General features: G+C 35.0%; 3 protein-coding genes across 4 annotated transcripts; 2 read left to right on the top strand and 1 right to left on the bottom strand.

Moving 5' to 3' along the window:
- Nucleotides 1-6802: 6802 nt before the first annotated feature.
- LOC145072075 (metal-nicotianamine transporter YSL3-like) lies at nt 6803-9985 on the top strand. The gene is made up of 7 exons (XM_079018442.1): nt 6803-7467; nt 7546-7718; nt 7804-7901; nt 7980-8114; nt 8218-8407; nt 8478-8589; nt 8908-9985. The coding sequence occupies exons 1-7, from the start codon at nt 7104-7106 to the stop codon at nt 9828-9830; spliced, it is 1995 nt and encodes a 664-aa protein (XP_078874568.1). The 5' UTR covers nt 6803-7103; the 3' UTR covers nt 9831-9985.
- Nucleotides 9986-11133: 1148 nt separating this feature from the next.
- On the bottom strand, nt 11134-12053 carry LOC145072077 (uncharacterized). The gene has a single exon (XM_079018443.1). The coding sequence runs from the start codon at nt 11888-11890 to the stop codon at nt 11237-11239; it is 654 nt and encodes a 217-aa protein (XP_078874569.1). The 5' UTR covers nt 11891-12053; the 3' UTR covers nt 11134-11236.
- Nucleotides 12054-19763: 7710 nt separating this feature from the next.
- LOC145072078 (cytochrome b5-like) lies at nt 19764-21308 on the top strand. 2 transcript variants are annotated; one of them, XM_079018445.1, is made up of 4 exons: nt 19764-19915; nt 20048-20152; nt 20785-20851; nt 20929-21308. In XM_079018445.1, the coding sequence occupies exons 2-4, from the start codon at nt 20066-20068 to the stop codon at nt 21186-21188; spliced, it is 414 nt and encodes a 137-aa protein (XP_078874571.1). In that variant the 5' UTR covers nt 19764-19915; nt 20048-20065; the 3' UTR covers nt 21189-21308. The 2 variants fall into 2 exon arrangements, with proteins under 2 accessions (XP_078874571.1, XP_078874570.1); XM_079018444.1 differs by having other exon boundaries at nt 20045-20152.
- Nucleotides 21309-23920: the final 2612 nt, after the last annotated feature.

Raw genomic sequence — 23920 nt, 5'->3', positions numbered from 1 at the left:
CACACCTACCTGTATTTGTCCCAGAGGATCATCACAACACTCTAATAGTACATACTATCAAGCGCATACTCTCAATCCTTACTCCCTAAAGGAAGGCTAAACATCACGAGACTGGCCGGATAACCCCACACATCCATCCATGAAACTTCCGCCAACCCTGCAGCACTTATGTATGCTAATCATACATAACATTGGATCCAATAGACAGTCGAATATCTGATCCTACCCTAAGCCCTTCATCAAATAAGAACAGGAAATAAGGACAAACCAAGCATTCTCAGGCTATATAATCTTAATTATGTATAACTATGATGCATACACAAAGCAATTACAGTAATGATGTCAATTCCATTGAAGAAGAACCCTAGGCTATCAGGAATCATATAATCAAGCAATTCTATCATGCAAATTCCTGAAGATCCCTAGCCAATCACTAGCATGATGTTCTAACATATCATAGTATCAAATAACAGTGTGGTATTTTGGGGTCTACTTACTAGATCCGGCTGATCGTACCCTAATTTTTGGACTGATATTTTGAAAACCATTTGAAAATTGTTTAAAAATTCTATGTCCTTAGTTTGATTATTTTTGGACTGATAGTTATAGGCTATCACAAACAAAATAATCATCCAATTAATAATTTGATTCCAGCCTATAACTATCAGTCCAAAAATTAGGGTAAAAAGCCACTCTACCATTTTTCCTAGTTTGGGCCAAGGCCCAGGCCCAAACCTTTGATCCAAAAGGCCCAAAACCAAGTAATCACTTAAGGCCCATATTCGGCCCAATTTTCCAAATTGGGCCCGAAATCCTACTTGGGCCTTACCCTAAGGCTCATCCCTTCACTTAGTCCAAAACACTTACACTCAGATGGCCCAATAAGGGCCCAAGCATCGAAGTCCAAAAGATGGCCCAAATTTGAAGCCTAAACTCGTTAAGCCCAACAGACTTAGTACGCGGGGCGTACTTAGCTGTATGTTAAGCTACACACATTGGATCTTGTACTCTGCCTTGGACCAAAAAATAGGCTACTGACCACCTACGCCCAACGTACGCCCTGGTATGCCCATCGTACATATTGGCCATGTAAACTCTCTATTAAGAGCTTAATTCGTCCAGTCCAAATGTCCAAATTCCAGATCCAAGTCTAAAAAGGTGCTCTTAGCTTGAGAAACCTTCTTCTTGTTTGTACCATGTCCAATGACCAAGACAGAAGCAGTAGGGGTCGAGATTTTGGTCTTAATCAAACTAGCTTCAATGGTTTTCAACATACCATGAAACTCCAAAAGGGCCTTATTGAGATTGTTCGTATTATAGTTCATGAAAAACATATGGTATGAACCAGAGAGCGACTTTAATAACATGTTAATGGCCAACTCCTTTTGAAACTCAACACCCAAATTCCCCAGTCTGTTAATGCACAAGTTCATCTTTTGAACGTACGTACACACATATATGTTTACATGCCACCAAGGATTTGACGATCTCAAATCTTTCTTGGCGACTTAAAAAATAATATTGTTATTATAACATATAATTTCAAATATTTATATTACATTATTGTATACAACTCAAGTGTTTGAAACTCCCATGTAACTCAAGAGTTTTCTATTTTAAATGTAGTTTTATTCCAAATTTATTGTAATTAGTCATGCCTTTTTATTTTCCACCACATTCAAAAGTTTTTTTTTAAGTTATGATTATTAATGTTTAATGTTTTTTTTAGTTTCCACTTATTTATACACATTATAGCTATATTTGTATAATATAAATAAGTTTTCATCAAAATATGTTTGAAAATATCTGTAATTCAAATATGAAAAGAGTTGAAAAAAATGAGTTTTGTGGCATCAATGGTTATTTCAATGCGATTTTTTTTTGTAATAATGTTTCTATATATATTAAATGTACGTTGATTTCTAAATATTCATTTTAAATGATTTATAAGTGCTTAATAAGTTTTGTTTGATGTAAATGTTATACTAAATGTTGTAATGTTTTATGTTGTTAAAAGCTATAGAATTTTTCCATATTATTTCTCATTTGTTTTATATAAAAATCAACAAATATTTTATATATAATTGCACAACTTAGAACAATCTATAAAATCATCGAAAGTTATAATATTTATTTTTTCATACTACTTTTTATTTTATATATATATAGAAATCAACATATATTTTATATATAATTTACACAACATAAAACAGTCTATAAAATCATTAATTAATAATAGAAATAAGCAATGATATAAACTTATTACAATTAATAAAACTAATAGGTTAACTATATGTCTTATTATGCTACTGACATTGGTTTTTGTATGTATAAATACTAAATCACAATTTGTAAAATTTTATTATTTTAATTATATCAGGGGCGTACTATCTATGGGGCTAGGAGGGGCAGTGGCCCCCTGATTTTTGGGCTAGAAGTAGGAATTATAGTTCAAAAAAAATTAGTCATTAGCCTGCTATCTTCAAACTTGGGCTTTGTCCCCTCCCGATTCCTTATCAGACTCCAATAGTCCGAATTCTCTAAGCAATGTCAAGAAATCAAAATCGGTTCATCCCCATTTGCCCAATTCGCCATTCGCTGTGTCGTTGTCTCGCCTGTTGTCACTGTGTTGCTGTCTTGCTTGTGTTGATGTCTCGCATGGTCTCACTCTCGCCATCACCAAGTGCCCAAGTCGCCATTTAAAAAAAATCAGGTATGGAATCTCGAGACCCGAATCCAATTCTTTCTTTCTTGATTGTTGATTATTGGTGTTGCGCTATTGCTACTATTTGTTGTTGCTGTTTTTGAGTTTCTCTAATTCTCTACATCTCTTTTTTATAATTCTCTAGGTCCAAACTCTAAATTAGGAATTAGAGTTTCTTTTTTAACTTGGCTGTCATTTGCCAATTTGATTTGTCAGTTATGAACATATGATTTGTTTAGCTCTTCTAGTATTCTTTCAGTTTTGATTTAATGTAAGCTCTAGGACACCAAACAGGCATAGAGAAAAATTGATATGGTTATGCTTCAAACAAAACTGAAAACAAAGATTGATTTGGTTATTATTTTGATTTTTGATTTCTGTTTTCACTTTTCAGCTTTCACACATTGTTAATTGTTAAATGACTTATTGGTTATTGTTATAATTTTGATTTTGATTGAATCAAATGTTCCTTCATTTTGATTTTTCTAGATATAATCATGGGAAAGATAAACACCTTAGATTACTTTTTCAAAAGAAATGTAGATGATAAAGAAACTAATCATGAAAGTGAAGAGAGTAAACGTCACAAAGCTTCAACAAGTGAGCCACAACCGCAAGAAACGACAAATCAACAAGAGAATGAGCCACAACCGCAAGGAAAGGAAAATCTACAAGAGAATGAGCCACAACCACAAGAAAAGGAAAATCCTAATGAAGTTGATTTGAAGAATCTAGAAAGAGATCCCGCTAAACGAAATCAAATGTTGGATTATCCGATCAATTTAAGGGAACAAGTGAGACAAGCTTATATGAATTTAGGACCTTTCCAAATACGTCTTATGGAGTATAAGGCTAAAGGTTCAACGAAATTATTGGATTCGTGTCTAAGCCCGTAACTATATTTGGTAAGTACTTGACCCGGTTATGCATGGTCCTTTTGGGTTGCCTTCACCAAAGCAACATGATAGGATGATTTATAAATAAAGAGGTTATTATGATTTATTAATATATTATATGATTAATATATTAAAGGAGAAATCATATAGTTTAATTAATATTAGACAAGAATTAATTAAGAATTAATTATGTGGCTAAAAGAGATTAATTAAATAAAAGGGACTAGAACTATCAATTGTGTGATAGTTGATTTGGGTTGTGGATCCTTATGGATCATAGGGTGGACGAAATTAAGGTGTATGGGCTCCTTGAATGCGTCCAAGCCTTATTCTAGAAGGATCCTTGGACTGCTTAAGGCCTAAGTTATCCAATTAGGGTTTCAGGCTATAACCCTAGCAACTTAAGTATTTAAAGACCCCTAGGGCTACAGAAATTGGCTACCAGAAACCCTAAGGACTTCCCAAAGTCGATTTTGTGCCCACAACCTCTCTTCCAAATCATCCTCTTGCTTCTTGGTGTTTGTAAGTCATTAAAGGAGTGACATTTGTGACTCTAAGCTCTAAGGATAACAAGATTCAAGTTTTCAAGATGAGATAATCATCTAGATCTATTTTATTATGTCAATTTCGAATTGTTTACTCTAGATCTAGGGTTTGCAAGTCTTGGATGAAAAGCATGTTCATTAGAGAAACCTAGATCCAAGCATTAGAGTTTGCATGTGTACATATGAATGTTCTTATGGCTCAAACCCATCAGAAACATCCTCGTAGATTTCAATATTCTTGGTTCAATATTTTCCCTAATTGGCTAGAGTATTCTCCAACAACACATGCTTCTTATTGTTTTATTTGCTATATATTTAATGATAAACCAAGTGTGTGTCATGGTTACGATGTATTTACTATTAAAGGATTTGATAATCGGAAAAAAGTTAATGATGGGAAAATTGTGCGTTCTTGTAACATATCGGTTGCTCACAACATAGAAATGTTGTTGCATTCGTTGAAAACTTGATGAACCAAGCAACACACATTGAAAATATCATAGTGAAGCAAAATGAAGCGCAAATGAGAGGGGAATGGAATGGATTACAAGCACTTGTTCTTAAGGATTGTCCTTATGCATATTATGTTCACTGCTTTGCTCATAGATTACAACTAGCCTTGGTGGCTACTTCAAGGGAAATTATCCCGGTACACCAATTTTTCACAAACTTACTTTTTACAATTAATGTAGTTTGTGCTTCCGGTAAGCGTCATGATGAGTTACAAAAGGCAAAGGCAAATGAGATTGAACAATTATTGGAACTAGGTGAAATCGAATCAGGTAAAGGATTGAATCATTGAATCAAGTTGGGACATTAAGAAGAGTTGGTATACATGTTGGGGTTCTCATTTTCGTTTCTTTTGTAGTTTGATTGACATGTTTGCTTGTACTCGTGTTGTTCTCTAAGGAATAATTGACGACGTGTCTGCTACTTATTCTCAATACGGAGATGCTGATGCAGCTTATTTTATCTGAAATTATTTGAGTTTGTGTTTATTCTTCACATGATAAAGGAAGTAATGAGAAAGATTGATATACTTTCTCAAGCTCTATAAAAGAAATCCCAAGATATTCTTAATGCTATGGAGTTAGTTTCAGCAACAAAGGAGGGTCTAAATGAGTTCAGAAACAAAGGATGAGAGTCTTTACTTGCACAAGTAAAGTTTTTTGTGAAAAACATGAAATAAATATGCCAGATATGAATGCTCCTTATACTTCTACTCGATATCGGCTTCGTAAAACAGATAATCATGTTACTTTTGAATATTTTTATCGAGTGGATTTGTTTACAGCCACATTGGACAAACAATTATATGAGTTGAATAATAGATTCAATGATCAGGTGATGAAGTTGTTAAGTCTTAGTCCTACTTTAGTTTCTAAAGTGATTAACATTGATCAAATTTGTCGTCTTGTTGAGAAGTATTATCCTGAAGATCTTACGGAGCAAGAAAGGATTCAATTACGATATCAATTGGAGATTTTTAATATTGATATGACAAAGAATCCAAGGCTAAGTGGTGTATCAACTATTGCTGAGCTATGCAAGCGTCTTGTGGAAACTCAGAAACGTGAGACATTATTTGTTTGATAGAGTGGTTAGGTTAATCTTGACACTTCCAGTTTCTACCGCAACAACAGAGAGAAGATTTTCAGCAATAAAAATATTCAAGAACCGTCTTCGCAATAAGATGTCGGATGATTTTCTCGCAAACAACTTGGTGATTTACATAGAAAGAGAAATTGCTGAAAACATTGATTCGAAGTCTGTAATTGATGAATTTAAAGACATTAAAGGTCGTCAGACTGAGTTGTAATTCTTTTTCTAGTTGTTTTTGGTGTTTATTTGTTGAAAACAATCTGTTTTTTTTTAGAATGTTAATTTCAGTTTATAATATTTTCGGCCCCCAAGTTAATTGTTCACGCTCCGCCACTAAATTAAATATTATATTTGCTCGCCACGCACGAGGATTCGTCTAGTTTCTAATATACGCCTCAATCACTAGTCTCCATATCATGAGAACATTCGCCTAGTTTCTAATTTACGCCTCGGTCACTAGTCTCCATATCATGAGAACATTCGATAATAAATTACATTTGTAAACTTAACTTTTAACTTTTCACATGCCCTTGTTCAAACAGTGAAGATGCTTAATTTCTTTAGGGTAAGAAAAACACAAAAACCAAAACAAACCATGTTTAATAATTCCAATTTGGTTTTGGTTCTAATTTGATATCGATTAAAAAACAAATATTAACTTTTAGATTGAATTTTGAAATAATATAAACTAAAACAAGCGGGTGTGCTAATATATGTATATCAATTTTGTTATTATAAATTAATAGTTCACATCATCAAAACCTAATTTAAACGAAAACATATTATTGACAACCCATATTTCGAGTTCGATTTTATTGATTTGAAACCAAAAATGGAAACACAAACCCTACTGGGTCTTTGGGTTAGTTTAAGTAGTTAAACCAAACAAACTAAACCAATAAATTAATGAACATCGCTACCAGATTTTCTTAAAAAAGGTTAAGGGTTCATTTGGTATATAATCAAAAAGCAGGGTTAAATTTGAAAATATCCCATAAATATAACATGGTTTGATTATTCACGGAACAAAATATTCTAAACTATTCACAACCAAACCAGTCTCTTTCTAATTCACAAAAAGCAAGTCAAACAACTGGTTGGATGCATATATTTCAACTCACCACTTGGAACCTCAAAATCCAATTATGAGTCGATTATTGTTGAAATTGATTGTACTACAAAGCATTTAATCCTAATCCCATTTGTACTACACACGTCTGAAGGTACATTCAATTCATCTTTAAAGTCGTCCAAAATTCCTTCTCCTACACCCAGTTTCGCAAACTGTACATCATTCAAACTCTGAAAACCCTCTCGATTTCTTACTTTTTGATCACTAATTTGAATAAGGCATTTATGACAACTGAGGGGGCGAGAGAGATTGAAGAGAGCGAAATGATGGATCATACGACACCCGAGGAAAACGACGACGGTGGCTCAGTTAAGAGGTTGCCGCCGTGGAACAAGCACATCACGATTCGAGGATTGGTGGCTAGCTTATTGATCGGAATCATGTACAGTGTAATCGTGATGAAGCTTAATTTAACCACTGGACTCGTACCTAATTTAAATGTCTCAGCTGCTCTTTTGGCGTTCGTGTTCATCAGAACATGGACGAAGCTCGTTCACAAAGCTGGATTCGTAACGACGCCGTTCACCAGACAAGAGAATACAATCATTCAAACATGTGCTGTCGCTTGCTACAGCATTGCCGTTGGAGGTTCTATTCCATTCAATCTGATCTATGCAACGATGTTTTCATTTTTTTAATTGTTGATTAAGTCAACGATTTCTGTAGGTGGATTTGGATCTTATTTGTTGGGATTGAACAAGAAGACATACGAACAAGCTGGAATCGATACGGAAGGAAATTCACCTGGGAGTTTTAAAGAACCTGGAATCGGTTGGATGACTGGCTTTTTGTTTGTTAGTAGCTTTGTTGGGCTTTTGGCTTTGGTTCCTCTTAGAAAGGTTTGTACCTTCTGCTTCTTGACTTGTACATAATATAACTTTCAGAGTTTGAACTTTGATCTTTGAAGTATGAATTATTTTGCAGATTATGATCATAGATTATAAGTTGACTTACCCTAGTGGGACAGCTACAGCAGTGCTCATCAATGGTTTCCACACTCCCAAAGGCGACAAAATGGCCAGGTATCATTCAGAACTCAGAATTCAGAACAATGAACTAAAAGAATTTAACATTATTTTTATTTGTACGATTTTATACAGGAAACAAGTTGTGGGGTTCACCAAATTTTTCGGTGGTAGTTTCTTGTGGGCTTTTTTCCAGTGGTTTTATTCGGGTTCGGGCACTTGTGGCTTCACATATTTCCCCACGTTTGGGTTAAAAGCTTATGCGAACTCGTGAGTGTGTACTTACTTTATTTGTGTATATTCTTTATAATAAATCGTGATCCGAGGGCTTGTTTTAATATAAAAAATATGTTGTTTTTTTTTTTATTTGCAGGTTTTATTTTGATTTTAGTATGACTTATATAGGAGCAGGGATGATATGTTCACATCTAGTGAACTTGTCGTTGCTTGCAGGTGCTGTACTATCCTATGGTATAATGTGGCCGCTCATAGGTGATCGCAAAGGCGATTGGTTTCCTTCTAGTTTACCTCAAAGCAGCATGAAGAGTTTAAATGGTTACAAGGTTAGCTTAAAAAATATATAAATAAAATATTTATCGATTTTTGTGGTCTAATCGTTTATTGTATTCCTAGGTTTTCATTGCGATTGCACTTATCCTAGGCGACGGTCTGTACAATTTTCTCAAGATAACCTTTTTCACTGCCAGAAACATATATACCTCCTCAAAAAAGAACTCCAAAAACAGTAAGTACTTCAAAGCTACATCATCAAAAATTAGTTCCATCATGTTGCCCCACGTGACCTCTGCTATCTTGTGTTTGTCACACCAGAAAGAGAGTACAGAAGAGAGTACTGAACATGACTGGACAGACTTTCTCACCTTGTTCCACTTTTTTGACAGGACAAAAAGTTGCAATTTTTGTTGATTTACGTCATTCCCAGTCCGGTGCATGTACACAACTGTCTGTGTCTGTCATGTCATGTACATGTCATGTACCATACATATTTTGTCATGTCATGTACAGACCGTTTTAATAACATTATTGTCTATGATAAATACAGATCCAGACAAAAATACCCAACCCCAAGATACCCTCCAACAAAACGAAGTATTTTTGCGAGAAACCATTCCCTTCTGGGTAGCAGCGGTCGGTTACATCGTCTTCTCTGTTGTCTCCATCATCATCATCCCAATCATGTTCCACGAGCTCAAATGGTACTTTGTTCTGGTCGCTTACATCATCGCACCATCCCTAGGCTTCTGCAACGCGTATGGAGCGGGACTAACCGACATGAACATGGCATACAATTACGGAAAAGTTGCCCTTTTTGTCCTCGCAGCAATGTCGGGAAAAAACAACGGTGTAATCGCGGGACTTGTCGGCTGCGGTTTAATAAAATCAATCGTATCGATTTCGTCTGATTTAATGCACGATTTCAAAACCGCACATTTAACCCTAACTTCACCTCGGTCAATGCTGGTCAGCCAAGCAATCGGGACTGCAATCGGATGTGTAGTGGCTCCGTTAACGTTTTTCCTTTTTTATAAAGCGTTTGATGTCGGGAACCCGGATGGTGAATATAAAGCTCCGTATGCTATTATTTACCGAAACATGGCTATTTTAGGTGTTGAAGGATTCTCTGCATTGCCACGTCACTGTTTACAGTTGTGTTACGGGTTTTTCGCGTTTGCCATGCTGGCGAATATTGTACGTGACACGTGGCAGAAGATCGGGAAGTGGGTCCCGTTACCGATGGCTATGGCTGTTCCTTTTCTTGTTGGGGCTTATTTTGCTATTGATATGTGTGTTGGGAGTTTGGTTGTGTTTGTGTGGAGTAAGTTTAAGAAGGAAAAGGCGGATTTGATGGTTCCTGCTGTGGCTTCGGGTTTGATTTGTGGGGATGGGTTGTGGATTCTTCCTTCATCCATTCTTGCTTTGGCTGGGGTTAGACCTCCGATTTGTATGAGTTTTTTGCCTACATAGAATTCAGGAGTTTGGTTGTTTAAACAAGACTTAGATAGTAGTTTAGAAATTGTAATAAATAGAAATTTTTGTTGCTCAAATAGTAATATTTAAATGTTGTAATAGAGAAAACATGTGAATCATGCTTCTAACATATAAAAATTTCACTTTCTTTATTAAGTCGTTTTTGCAGTATGTCAAAATGAAACAATTGTATATAACATACCGGATTAAGTCCTGTCCCATTAAGTCTGTTAAATAAAAAAAGAAAGAATATCTAAAAATAACAAGTTGAAACTGTTATGGGTCACAATCATTGAAGGGGACATGAAAAGATGATGCACTATTTAATGAGTCTAGTCTTGATAAGCATCAAGCACAAGATGCTCTTATCTTTTGTCCAATAATTTCCATATACATCACCTTCAGTTGCAATCGTACACAATAACATGGAAAATTTAGCACCTTTTCTAGCAGCAAACATAATCGGAAGCATATATGCAATAATGCAAAATAAAAAAAATAAAAAACTAAGAAATATACCATTTTCGATTGCATAAGCAATTATAATAAACTTTAAAAGTGAGCATACTTTTGGCATAACCTTCATCACGATTAGCTTGAAATCGAAGCAGGATATCCAAATAGACAAGATGTTTAACAGTTTGAGTAATCTTCTTTGGATTCAGCAAGATATGAAAAGAGAAAGGACTTAACTAATCATATTACGTAAGAATCTATATTAGGTACCAAATGATGTGACAACTCTACATCATTCAAGAAGGATGGTGTTACGAAATAAAATTGTTTGTTTCCTTTGCCAAAACAAAGTTTAACTGATTCATTACAACGATTGATCATCAAAATTCAAAAGGCAACAACACAAAGAGACGTATGAATGAAAGAGAAACAGAAATAAGAAAAAGGGGGACCCAGTTGGAAAGAAAAGATATGTACCTTCAAGTTGCAGAAAAAAGCTCCAAATCCCATTAGATTTCTGGACCATAGCTTGATCTTGTAATATGACATTATTATGAAGCACATCATTGCATTAAAACAGCAAATGGATGAAACAAGTAGCTTAGAAGCCTTACCAACAAAACCAGATGAAACAGAAATATAGGGAAGAAGCTAAGAAGTTTGAATCTATCATCAGCCTCTTCTTAAAAGAGGCCTGAAACACTGAACCTAATTTATTAGCATGAAGTATGATCACAACTTTAATGCAATGATGTGCTTGTTTCATCAGAATTTTCACTAAATTGATGACTGAATATCAGTTGAAAGTACTACTTCCATCAGATCAAAAGTATGTAACTGACAATTTGTCATAAAACAAAACAAAACAAAACTTTTATTTTCATCTAGAGGAATTAGGTTACAAAATCGATAGATTACAGAACTGAGAAAGAAGAAGATTTCAGTTTTCAATCAAGAAAACCTGTCTTTTGAAACACCGCGTTGCGAACACGACACAGGTCCCTCCCTTTGAGAGTACGACCAGCTCCCTCAAACACAGAAAACGTCACATACGATCTCGCCACAATCTCATGAGGCGGAACCATCTCCCCGTCATCTTCCTCCTCCTCCGCCGCGTTATCAGCCACTTCATCGAATTGCCCTAAATAATTAATCGGTTTGTTTTTCGGCCAAATCGGCACATTCACCGGCGCCGACTGGTGGTAAGCGGGAGAATGCTCGGAAGAACGCCTAAGCGCAACCGGAGGTATAGTCCGAGCAGCCGTGGCGGCGGATTGGGACGGACTCATCGCAGGTTTCCGTCGAACCAAGGGATGCTGATCGTCGGATAACGCAGCGTAGAGGCCGGAGTTGTATTGACGGTGAATAGGCGGAGAACTGGAAACGTTTGGTGACTGAATGTCTGAAACGTCGGAGGATGATGACCAAAATACGTCGCTCTCGTTGAACTCGAGACCACCGTTGTTGTTGTTGTTGAGATCTGGCGATTTTTCCGGTACTGTGAGTTGACCAAGAAATCGGATGGTGGGAGAAGAAGATACTGATGACGTTGGTGAGTAGGACACAGCGGAGATGCTGCCGGCGGCGGTTGATTTAGCCATGAAGGAGGGTTGTCAGTGGTCACAGAATTGGGTTGACCAACAGACTCCTCCCCCCTGTGGTGATTTTTGTGAAGAAACCACAGGGGTTCGTTAAAATGTAAACGGAAATTTTGGAAAAAATAATAAAATAAATAAATAATCAGAGGAAAAGGTTAAAATGGTAAATTCGCAATGTATGGAGCAGAAAGAGAGTGTGTTCACCGGCCTTTTAATATCTGCCGCGTGTAGTTGTTCTTTCACATTGTGTGGATGATGTTTTTTCGCAGTTTAATAATGTAATCACTGAAAGTCTGAAACATATATTAAAATTTATTATTGATTGTTTTGATAAATCGTAAAAATATAATATTTTTTTTTTCGAGATGTAAGATGATGGAGCACGTCGATATAACTAAAATAATAGATATTTTATTGTTTACCATAAATTTAAAATACTAGTCATAATAAGTTAATTAACAAAAGTGTTACTGGATTGCATCAAGAGCTACCATTATCATATAATAATCACTAATTAAAAATGATTATTTGTAGGTTTATTGTTTAAAATAATAATATTCGTCTTCGAGACAAGAAGAACGAAGCATCAAGGTATAATTTAGTAATGAATATTTTGTTATTAATATAAATGTAAAAGGATTTTTAATAATAAATAATAAAGGAAATACGTTATTGGAATGCATAATATAATAACCACTAATAAGAAAAACAACATTTGTAGTAAAAGATTACCGAAAAAGGGTATAGAGTTTAATAGTTTTTCTAAACAATCAACTTTAAGATGTTTTAAATGCTGTTTATTTTCTAAATAGTACACCGGCAATAGTTCGGTTGTTGTTAGCAAAGGAGGCGACAGAGATTGATGCATCTGCTACATGTTCAATGTTGGTTTCCATTAAAATTACAATTTTGCACTAGTTATAACAAAACCTCATACAAATGTGGAATAGTAAACAAAAACTTGTATAATTGATATCTTTGTTGATATTGTTGTTTAGTTTCAATATTTTTTTAGATAGACATAACTCTATTTTATTTTAAGTTTTTTTGCATCAACATATATGTATTTTAATATATATTTATTTTATTTTGGTGATAATAGTGGCATCAACACATTTAGTGTAGTAACGATTTCAAGGGTCATCTGGGGGCAGCTCCCCTAGTAGGGTTCCAAGGGTCATCGCTCATTCGACTCTGGCGGGATATAAGGGCATCTCCCCTAAGAGGTTCAAGGACCAGAGGCGGTGGTTCTGCTAACTAGTCAACGGGCGAGGTTGAGTGGGCGCCCTGATCCAAAATCAAATCCTTATATGAATGAATTGACCCCGACATTATTTCTTGCCAAAGTCAACATAACAATTATTAGGAATAGTTATGGCTTTTTCCTTCAGAATAACGGAATTAAACTACCATCATCTCTATGTGTATTGATGGTGTCAAATGCTACATACGTATATAGGAAAATTGCATCGTTATTATGCAAAAATTTTGTCTTTTTGTGAATCAGATCAATCATGTAATCTGATTCACTTTCTTTAATTATCCCATAATTTGATTTCGTGTAACCCCATGAATACGACCAAATTATAGCTTTCGAAAAGTATTTATACACGATCCAAGAACTTATTCAGGTTTTATTGTTATTCGAAATCCATAAGAGTAACATTTGAAATCTGTAATTTTAAAGGAATAACAATGTCTTCAAAACTTATAAGAGACATGAGTTAAAATGTCTAAAGGGAACGACTTTCATCGTTGACATAAGAAGATGCACTTCATTCTCAACACTCTGAAAGTTGTTCATATTTTGAGTACCCATTGCATGCACCAGAAGCCCTAGAAGACGAAACTATGGAACATATCATAAACTATAACGTCCTGATTTTCAAACCAAAAAATTCATTTTTAAAAGATAATATTGATGGGTTTTAGCCATATGAACATTCTTATGTGCACATGCAACCCTAATGCTTGGATCTAGGTTTCTCTAATTGAACATACATTGAATCCAAGACTTCTAATGGCTAATAGACTATAATAACAATATGAAATCAGAATTAGAAGTTTACCTTGAAATACTTGCTTGATCTTCTTGTCCTTGGAGCTTTAGAGTCACAATTGTCACTCCTCTAATGGCTTACAAACACCAACTAGCAAGAGGATGATTTGAGAGAGAGAAGAGGGGATCAAAATCAGTCAAGGTTTCTTTCTAACGCACAAGGCCGATTTCCTTAACCCTTGGGGTCTATTTATACTTGTAAGGCTCCTAGGGTTTCACCCTTAAACCCTAATTGGATAACTTAGGCCCTAAGCAATCCAATACCCTAATTGATAAGCCTTTGGACGATTTCTATGGCTATCCTAAGCCCCAAAATCGTCCCCCCCCCCTTATCCATAAGGGATTTATAGCCCAAATTGCAACTATCAAACAATTGACAGTTTATGCCCCTTTATTCAATTAATCTCTTTAAGTCACCAAATTAATTCCTAATTAATTTATGACTTATATTAATCAAATAATAATATTATTACTCTTTATTTATTCTCATAATATATTAATAATATTTCTTCTCTCATAATAAATCATCCTGTCAAGTTGCTATGGTGAAGACAACCCAAAAGGACCATGCACAACCGGGTCAAATACTTGCCTAATATAGTTGCAGCCTTAGACACTATTCCAACAAATATTTCATTCAAACATCCATTCATCCATTCGTTCACAAATGAAACCCTTTTTGATAATCAAAACTCACCCATTTAAATCAGATTATAAAATAGAACATGCGGAAATCTCAAACATGATGTTGATACGCATGCATAGTCAAATTGGGCCCTCCTTCTAAGAGTAGAACTTCCTGAAAAACATTTAATTTACAACTGTAAGTATGAAGATTAGTTACATACAAAAATATACATAGAATGCATACACATAATGGCCTTCGACATACAACTGATCTGCCTCTTTGGCCTTCAGTATAAAGTTGGTTTGCTCCTTTGACCTTCAACATAAAGTTGGTCCGCCCTTTTGGCCTTCAACAGCATACAACTGGCCCACCTCTTTGGCCTTCAGTATAAAGTCGGTCGCCCCGAGTATCTTGGTCTTCAACATAAGTTTGGTCCGTTCTTAACTCACAACATGGTATTTCAACATATCAAACAAACAAAAAAACAGTTCAACACAATAGTCAAATGACTAAACTAGTTTATTTGCCTAATAGCACACTACAACACAATTATATCATGACATACAGATGATACATACTTTAATATATAATATAGTCATAAAACTTTTGGATTAAGGTGTCTAAGCCAATAACTAAATTGGTATATTCTTAAATTAAAAGCAAAGTCGTTTTTAGGTTGCCCTCATAACCAATAACCGAATAGAATGATTTTTGGAGAAAGATGTTGTTTTGTTAATTTATTAAATGATTAATAAATTGTAAAAAATTGTTTATTAATATATTATATGATTAATATATTAATTTGAAATATCTATAATTAATTAAGAATTAATTTAAATTAATTTGAATTAATTTCGGGTTAATTAGAATTAATTGGAAGTACATGGACTAAGCTGTTGTTCAATAGTTGAACAAAGAGTGATTCTAGAACCCTCCTAGCATGGTTGGTTTTTGGTCGTGGCTTTAGGGTTTCTAAAATGCACCTTATTAATAAATAAGGAGTTGGATAATTGTCATATTTAAACTAATATTATTATATTCTAATTAGTGTTATCCAAGACTTCCTTATCATCTATAAATAGGACCCTCGGGGTCTCATATTTTTTTCTACTCTTCCTAAGCTTCATAGAGCCGAAATTTGCCTCTAGCCTTCTCTCTCCTCAAGTCTTCTAGTTATTAGGGTTTTGGGTACAAGCCGTTAGAGGTATCCAAGCTTTTGATGCTAGTTTTCTAAGGAACTCAAAGGATATTTTGGTTGATTAATTGCTACATTAATCAAAAGGTATGTAACCCTAAACCTTCTTGTAATTTCAATTATATTAGGGGTTCCTAGGGTTTCTTGATATTCATATTTAGTTGCAGTCAATAGAGAAAACATAGGTCCTTTATAGGTTACATGTGAGCTTAAGTGTTTAAGAGTTTTTTCGCTACATGAATTTTTTTTATAACCTAGAAAATCCATCAGTGGTATTAGAGCGTAAGTTTTCTTTTTTATTGAGGATATAAATGAATTGATCAAATTAGGGTTTATGGAAATTAAACCCTAAAGGTTTAAATTTCGATAATGGCTAGGGTTATTGAAACCATAGCCATTATAACACCCGTGTTCCCAGGTATTTTCATTTTTGGCTTGGTGTATTAATTTTCTTGCAAAATTGGTCCCTACGCATGGTGTAACGCTTGATTGAGTATGTTTCTTTTTTCCATTCATATTTAATTTTTGCATTATTGGTCCTTGGAGTTAGTATGCAGGGCGTACCACATGGTACACTTAGCGTACTAAGGAGGGAGGTTGACCGCGGAGTCGAAGCCTCGTAAGTTGGGCGTACGAGGTGGATAAGAAAACCCTAATTTTCGGGTGTTGCACCCTATATAAGGTCCTTAAGTCCCTAGGGCTGGACTCTTTACCAGCCTCCATTGTCCTAAAACCCAAATAGCATCTTTGAGTGTTCTTGAGCCTTGGTCTTGATTTTTGGTGGTTTATGCTCCTTGGAGTGAAAGAAGAAGAAGTTGGAAAACTCATTCATTAGAATGAAGCTTATAGATTCATATTTAGCTCTATCTTTTGGTGACTTTTAAGGTATAAAGTCCCAACCTTGATCCTTGTATGGTTAGATCTCTTCATGTCAAGGTTTTTATGCTTTTGGTCCCTTTTGGGGGTTAGTTTGATGAGTTAAACCATTTGTGGGGCTTATCCTTTTAGATCTAGGCATATTATGAGTTTCCTAAGCTTAAAGGTGCAAACTTTATGGTGTTTATGGTCTCATGCATGCATTAAGTCATATATTAAGTCCTTTTGAACTTTAAGAGCTTCATTAAGCCATGCATGCACGTAAAGTTGGTAACTTTACATGGTAAAACCACCTCAAGGATTTCAGGTCTAAGTTTTGGAGTGAGTCTTAATCGATTAAGAGCTAGAAAATGCAAGATTTTCCAAATGGAGGAGTACGTTGGGCGTAAAAGTAGGTACGCTTAGTGTACAAGCCCTAAAGCGAGTATGTTGCGTGTACATGTTGAGTACGCCCCGCGTACTTAGCCTGTTTGGGCTTCGGTGTTGTGGGCTTCTCGGTAATGGGCTATGTTGGATTTTGGTTGCCTTGGGCCTTGTTAGGCCATCAAAATTCAAGTGTTTGGGCTAGGAATATTTTTGGGCCTTGGATTAGGACCCATGAAAGGTTTTGGGCCCAATTTAGAAAATTGGCCCATATTTTGGGCCTTGGGTGTTTATTTGGAATTTGGGTCTTTTAGATTGTTGGTTTTGGCCTAGGCTTTGGGCCAAGTTGGGTAAAGGGTAAAAGTGTCTTTTACCCTAGTTATAAGAACTTACAGGGAGAAAATCCAGACCTATTTACGAGTAATATTTATTCAAATAACTTCATTTGACTAGTAACCTCACAAGCGGATTACAAAACAAACTTACCTCAGTGGTGTTATTTTAAACAATACTACTGCAAGTCATTATTTTCCATTATATACATACAGAAAGTTTCATACATGAATAATCATACTATTTTACTAGAAATGATAGTCTACAATTATGGAAAACATACATTATACAATTTCAGAGTACAAACATACATTATACAATTTTAGAGTACTAAACTTACAAACATTTGGGTCTTAGGGTTGAAGACTACTTTTCATTTATAATAGAAAATATAGGATTTTCTGGAAAACATAAACTAACACTTTCATAGATCAAATACAAACATTAAATACTAAATACCTATGAACTCACCAACTTAAATGTTGATACTCGCTTTCAAAATAACTTGTATTCTCAGGAAAATAGTAGACAAGTACGCTAGCATAGGTTTCGAGAAGACGGAGCATGTTCAAGACTCGTCTTTTATTTTGCTATACTTTTAGTTTCATACAACTATACAATGAATACACATGTATTAACTATATTATTTTATTGTGCATTGTTATGATACTGTATATGACGTCATCCACCCTCGAACATTTCCGTCGTTCAGGTTTGGGGGTGTGACATATAGGAAGGGTAAAATGGTCTTTTTGCCCTTAGTAAGAGAAAATATGATTTGGACCTTTAATTACGAGTTATTACCTTAAATAGTAATTAGGGTTGGTTTGTATATGTTCATTGTGAGGAGCCTTTGTAGCAGCAGTGCGTGTATGATTCAAATATCTTCAGATTAAGGTGAGTCTCCTCACAATATTTTGGGTTGAAGAAACCAAAGTTAGCCCATTGATTTATGCTTATAGGATGCTAGTTGTCTGTGTGACTTTTGCATGCATTGTATGTATACCGGGCGGGGCCTGATAAATGTGTTGGGCGGGGCCCATCGCATGTTATTGACAGATCTGTATCGGGCAGAGCCTATTGTATGTATGTTATGTGGTATTTTGGAAATTCACTAAGCATTGTGCTTACGGTTTATGTTTAAATGTTTTCAGGTACTTCCAGTCCAAAATGGAAGGACCCGACATGATTGCAACACATCCACCAGTGTTCACCATTTTATGATTTGAGATTGTACTTTAATAACTATTTTTCCACATTGTCATGGTGGTTTGAAATGAAAGATTGATGGTTTTGGTTAACTTAAAAATAAAAATTTTTACCAAGTATTTTTAGGATATTTCATTATGACCATTGGCACAATACACATTTTAATACGTATATGAAGTAATATCAAGTTTTGAAATTGAACCATCAACGAATCCAATCTTATTTTTTACAGACAACAAAATGATCATGAACTGTTTCCACTGCTTGAATACAACTCCGTTGAACATACTAGAAAGAAGAATGGAATTGGGATTATCAGAAGATCCAACAAAATATGGGCTTGAAGGGGTAATGGATTGAACAATAGTTTCATTTGAATATGATTCTAACATTTTAATTGTAAAATGAAGATGATTGCAAAGTAAATTTGATTTTAGAAGAATAAAATTTGAATCCAACTTCGTTAAACATATTAGAAACAAGAACGAAAATGGGATTAGCAGAAGATTAGACAAAATACGGGATTGAAGCGGTAATGGATTGAACAATAGTTTCATTTGAATATGATTGTAACATTCTTAATTGCATAATGATAATTGCAAATTGAATTTGATTTTAGAAGAAAAAATTGCAAAAGAAAGAAATGTGGAATAAAAAAAAACTAAAAGATCGACTAAACTGATACCATCTTAGAATGTATGAACTTAAGATTAAAAGAATTGCATATTGAAAAAGTTTTCGAAACCGATACTAATTACGAGGGATAAGTAATAGTAACAATAACAATCATATAGCTAATCATTTAATTGTAATCTAACAAACCCTTTATGGAAATACCAAAAATACCCTTCATACCAACATACTACAAATGAAAAAGTGAAAGAGATAGAGAAAAGTGAGAGGGTAGGTATTGTGCATTCTCACTGTGGACGTTCAACAAATACAGTGAAAGATAGAGGGAACGGTTGTTTATACCGATTACCCAGGATGCCACATAAGTTCACACAACTCAATAATGTTATAAACTATTACATATTGGATAGCAGTAGAACCTATAACTTATAACTTATAAGTAGAAGTGTTGTATCACTAGTAGTCATGCACATGCATGTATTTATAATAATCGAGTGGACGACCCACTAATATTAAATTTATTATATAGAAAATAAACATGTGCTTTACAACATAAATGTATTGTCTATTAGTCAAAAGGGGAAGGGGGAGCCATCGCCCATCGGAGTCAAAACGTGCGTGCTGGGGAGCTATCCACGATTCAGTATCACATATTTATACTCAACCTCCTTTCATGTCTTTCTACCTGCGTATTCGTATCGAGAAGAGAGAGACAGACTGTCTTTATCGCTCGTAAGCAGATTGATTCCTCTTAAATCGTCTCTGTTTTCTTAGATCCATACTCCTTTTCCTACTACAAGTCAATTTTTTAGATCTGATTCGTTATTGTATTCTATGATCTAATTGTTTTTGTTCGTGCAGCAGATATATATAAATATATAAATGGCGTCGGATCGGAAAACTTTCGTCTTTTCTGAGGTCTCCAAGCACGACACAGTTGATGACTGTTGGCTAATCATAGCCGGAAAGGTCCGTTATTTTCTGATCTGATTGCTTTCGTCTGATTCTCTACTTTATATTTTTTATAATTTTGTAATGTCTGAATTCAAATCGATCATTGTTTGATTTTGAGGTTTGGTAGTTTGTTAAGTTGTTAGCAACTAGGTTCTGTAATCCGATAGTAGAATTTAAGCGAATCGAGATAAAAATTACAACTCAATTAGAAATCCTGGATAACGAAGAGAGAATATATTGATGAATCTTACCTTATCTGATGTTTGTAATGATTTGGTGTTGTTTGAACTTTGAAGAATCCATAACTTATAAAAGGTTACTATAAATCCTTACTTCAAGTCATCCTTCTCAAGATTTTATCATCATTAGGAGAAATTCTTAAATCATTTATGCTAAAAACCTTTCTGCCATTTTTCTTCTTGGATTACAATCCCAAAATAATGCAAATTGTGTTATTGGATTACAATCCCAAGCCCAATAAGCTCTTGACGGGCCGGAATTTTGAATTCCCTTCAGTTATATGCAGTCAATTTTAATTTTTTTTGAAATTTCGCCATACATGACAAATAGTTTGTTCCCCATTTATAACAATAAAAATATGATTATTTTTTTTCAACACTCCTCACGGAATTTATAAACTGCATCAGGTTTATGATGTAACCACGTTTATGGATGATCACCCTGGTGGACAAGAACCTCTGCTAGCAGTAGTCTGTAAGTTGAATCCATCGACCACTCCAACGTGAGACTAAACAAAAAACAGTTTTATTAAGGTACATTTTATATTACAGGCAAAGATGCGACAAAAGATTTTGAGGTTCTTGGGCACAGTGATGAAGCTAAAGAAATGATGAAAAAATATTGTATTGGTGATGTTGACCAGTCAACTGTTCCTTTGGATCATACAACCAATCCAACTATTGATTATAGCTACAGGGCAGAAGGGAGGGGTCTAGGATCATCTGGCAAATTATTTCAATTTTTAGTGCCGTTTGTGATAGTTGGGTTGGCTTTCATAATTAAAATCTACACCAAACAAACTTCTGCTTGATGGGTCAAGAATCATATGTTTATTCAATTACAGTTGGGCGTTTGCCCAACAATTTATATAAGTGATATGTATTTTTAAACATTTTATAATTTACTTCTAGAATGATGTATTTTTTTTAAATGGCATACCACCTCAAAAAATTGTAGTTTTAAGGGTAAAATGAACCCAGAAAAAACTAAAAAATCATAACCCAAAATCAAAATGATTTGAAAAACAAAACCGATGATTTGGTTTTTAACTAAAAAAACAATATCTTAGATTCGGTATGGTTTCTTTATTGATAAAAACCAAAAAAAATAACTAAAATGGCATTCACAATATCCAAATGATCACCATTAGACAATCTTGATGTGTTGGAATTTAATAGGAGATATCAAATTGGTAATTCATTTGTCTTTTAAAACTATCATTACATTGTAAAAAATGGAGGGGGCCAAACCTACACGCGTGACTAGCCATACTCGTGGACGCGAAGTTCACAAAGTGATGCGATGTAGGCATAATTTGTATAATTTCCACCGGCTAAGGAACTTTTATTTTTAGTGGGTGAAAGATCGGCTTGGACCAATCCAATAAAATGAATCATCCGTCAACAATTTGACATTATGTAAGAGATATAGTAGATATATCTTGTGGCCATGACGACCTCCAAAGTCCCATGATTGCCATATGACATGCTATGATTTGTGTTATACGCAATGCTTCATATTCGCAATCATTCGAGAAATTTGAGCATCATCAGAAGAAAGAAGAAAGATAAGAGTTTTGCTAGTTCGTTTGCTAGGTCGATCGAGCATCCGAAGTAGCAATGAGCTTATCAGCACACTTCTTCTAGTTGTCCTGCTACTTTGATCTAGCATTCGAACTAGCATTAAGATGGTTAGAACACTTATGCTACTTTGTCCGCTAAATGCATTCTACTTCAATCTAACAATTTGGTCATTTAGGATTACTTAGTTTTGCGACATAAACTAGCATCAGAAAGATGGTGTTTGGCTGATATAAGGCATTTTTAGGTCATTTTGACCAGTTTCTTGGCTCTTATTATCTTGAGCGATTTCTCTGAAGATTAAGGGTTGTGTGTCTTCAGTTTGGTCACTTGTAAGTAATTTGTAACCCCCATTTGATTGTTGATTAATATAACAATTTGTATGTTTCTTCCCCTTGATGTACACAATCACGTGGATTGTGGAGTCACATTAAATACATGTGTCTCGTAATTTATTTACTTTTCATTTATAGTTGCTTTATCCTGATATGTGTAGCTCTCGTTATCAGTCATTCTATCATATTTAAACATCTCGGTTTACTGTCCGTTTTGTTTTTGGATTTTACACTTGTTTATAGGACCAAATGTTTGATATCTATTTGGGATATGTTTGGATTGCTAAGGTAATCATTTGGATCCTCCATAAGATCCCTAATAAGTGGTATCAAAACTTCTAGCTTTTTGTTGGAGTGCATTTGAGCTTCTTTTAGTTTTAGGGTTTGCTAATTTTGGACTAATATTTTGGCCACCAGATTATCATGATCATATGTCGAGGGCTTATGCTATTTTGGACTCCACTCTTCATAGTGAAAAGTGTTATATATATATATATATATATATATATATATATATATATATATATATATGGTGATTTTGGTATATGGCAATTATAAATGAGAGAATGGGGAAGCTAGCTTTATATGACCAGTTTCTCCACACCCATAACAAACAATGGATTCCTTGTCTATTTTGCATTGACCCGGATGATTCCTTGGCTGGTAAGAGTAGGGCAAAAACGCTTCTTGTGGCCAGTAATACCACATGCATAGCAAGTCACATCCTTCCTTGGGCAAGCTGGCTTTATATGACCAGTTTCTCCACACCCATAACAAACAATGGATTCCTTGTCTATTTTGCATTGACCCGGATGATTCCTTCCACAAACGCGACATGAAGGCGATTGAATAGAAAAAGATTGTGACCTGCCACGGCCACGAAAAGCACTTTGAGATTGCGCTTGCTTATTAGGATCAGTTCGAACAGATTGAGTTGGCGGAATAGTGGAAACAGGAGTAGTTCTTTTAGTACGTGGATGCTTTGGAATAGTAAGAGTGGCACCACGTATCTCTAAGTCATGCTCACGCCTTCGAGCATACTCAACAGCTTTATCAAATGACAGAACATCCCGATTAGCTACAAAATCATGGATTTCATGTCGTAGTCCTTCTAAAAATAACTGAATTTTCTCATCTTCAGTTGGAATGTATTTTGCAGCAAACCGTGCTTTTTGATTGAATTGAGTTTCATACTCATGCACAGTCATTCCTCCTTGTTTGAGCTCGAGGAATTCCTTCTCCAATCTTCTCCTCATGTCTAGAGGACAATACTTCTCCAGAACACGAGTTTTGAACAACTACCAGGATAAGTTCTCCTGGTCACATCCGTTGAGAGCTTCGTATGTTGCTTCCCACCAAACCAAGGCTTCTCCGATGAGCATTGCAGAAGCATAGATAGCCTTGTCTTCATCATCCACATGAGAGACATGAAATACTTTCTCGGTGTTCTAAATCCAAGTTAGAACAACTATAGGATTAAGGACACCAGAAAACTCCGTAGCACCACTACTCTTGAAATCTTTGAACGAGGGACGCTTCACCTTTCCGCTTGAAGATTCTCTGAGTGGCTTTCTCTTTTCCTTTATCACCATTCTTTTTGTGTTCTTCGAGAGTCTGTCGAATAACAC

This window comes from Lactuca serriola, chromosome 9, assembly GCF_051521515.1.
Source record: "Lactuca serriola cultivar US96UC23 chromosome 9, Lser_US96UC23_V15, whole genome shotgun sequence".
Classification (NCBI taxonomy): Eukaryota; Viridiplantae; Streptophyta; class Magnoliopsida; order Asterales; family Asteraceae; genus Lactuca; species Lactuca serriola.
Note: the sequence above shows the minus strand (reverse complement) of the source record. Positions and strands in the feature narration are given on the sequence as shown.